Consider the following 332-nt stretch of genomic DNA (forward strand, 5'->3'; position numbering starts at 1 on the left):
TTCATTTTAAATATAAATACCATGTATTTCCTGATTAGTACCAGGTAATATCTAAATTGTCTATCCAGAATTCTGGTCTTAGAGAAAAAGGTCAGATACAACTACAAAGAAGGTGCTTCATATCATCAGGTCCATTTTTCAAACAACTGAGATCCTTTGGGGAAAATCACATTAGTCTTTCTTTTTATCAGAGATTTCTGTTGGTCCTTTTGTTGGTAATCCATTTGTGTCTGCAGTCTTGCAGTCTACTATGCCTTTATTTTTATTGTTGGCTTCTTGTACAGCTTTTTTAGGCCATATACGGCCAACAAAAGGGGAGACCAGAGGGTATA

The 332-nt window shown here is 35.5% G+C and overlaps 1 protein-coding gene across 2 annotated transcripts in view; it reads right to left on the reverse strand.

Moving 5' to 3' along the window:
• The window catches only part of LOC105987660 (chromosome unknown open reading frame, human C18orf32), a 4,181-nt gene continuing 3,849 nt past the window's right edge, over positions 1-332 (reverse strand). For both annotated transcript variants that reach the window (XM_013018997.1, XM_013018998.1), the window contains exon 3: positions 1-237. In XM_013018997.1, coding sequence (XP_012874451.1) covers positions 172-237 — 66 coding nt within the window. In that variant the 3' untranslated portion in view covers positions 1-171. The remainder of the gene's footprint in view (positions 238-332) is intronic.

Source organism: Dipodomys ordii, unplaced genomic scaffold (genome assembly GCF_000151885.1).
Source record: "Dipodomys ordii isolate 6190 unplaced genomic scaffold, Dord_2.0 Scaffold43, whole genome shotgun sequence".
NCBI classification, from domain to species: Eukaryota; Metazoa; Chordata; class Mammalia; order Rodentia; family Heteromyidae; genus Dipodomys; species Dipodomys ordii.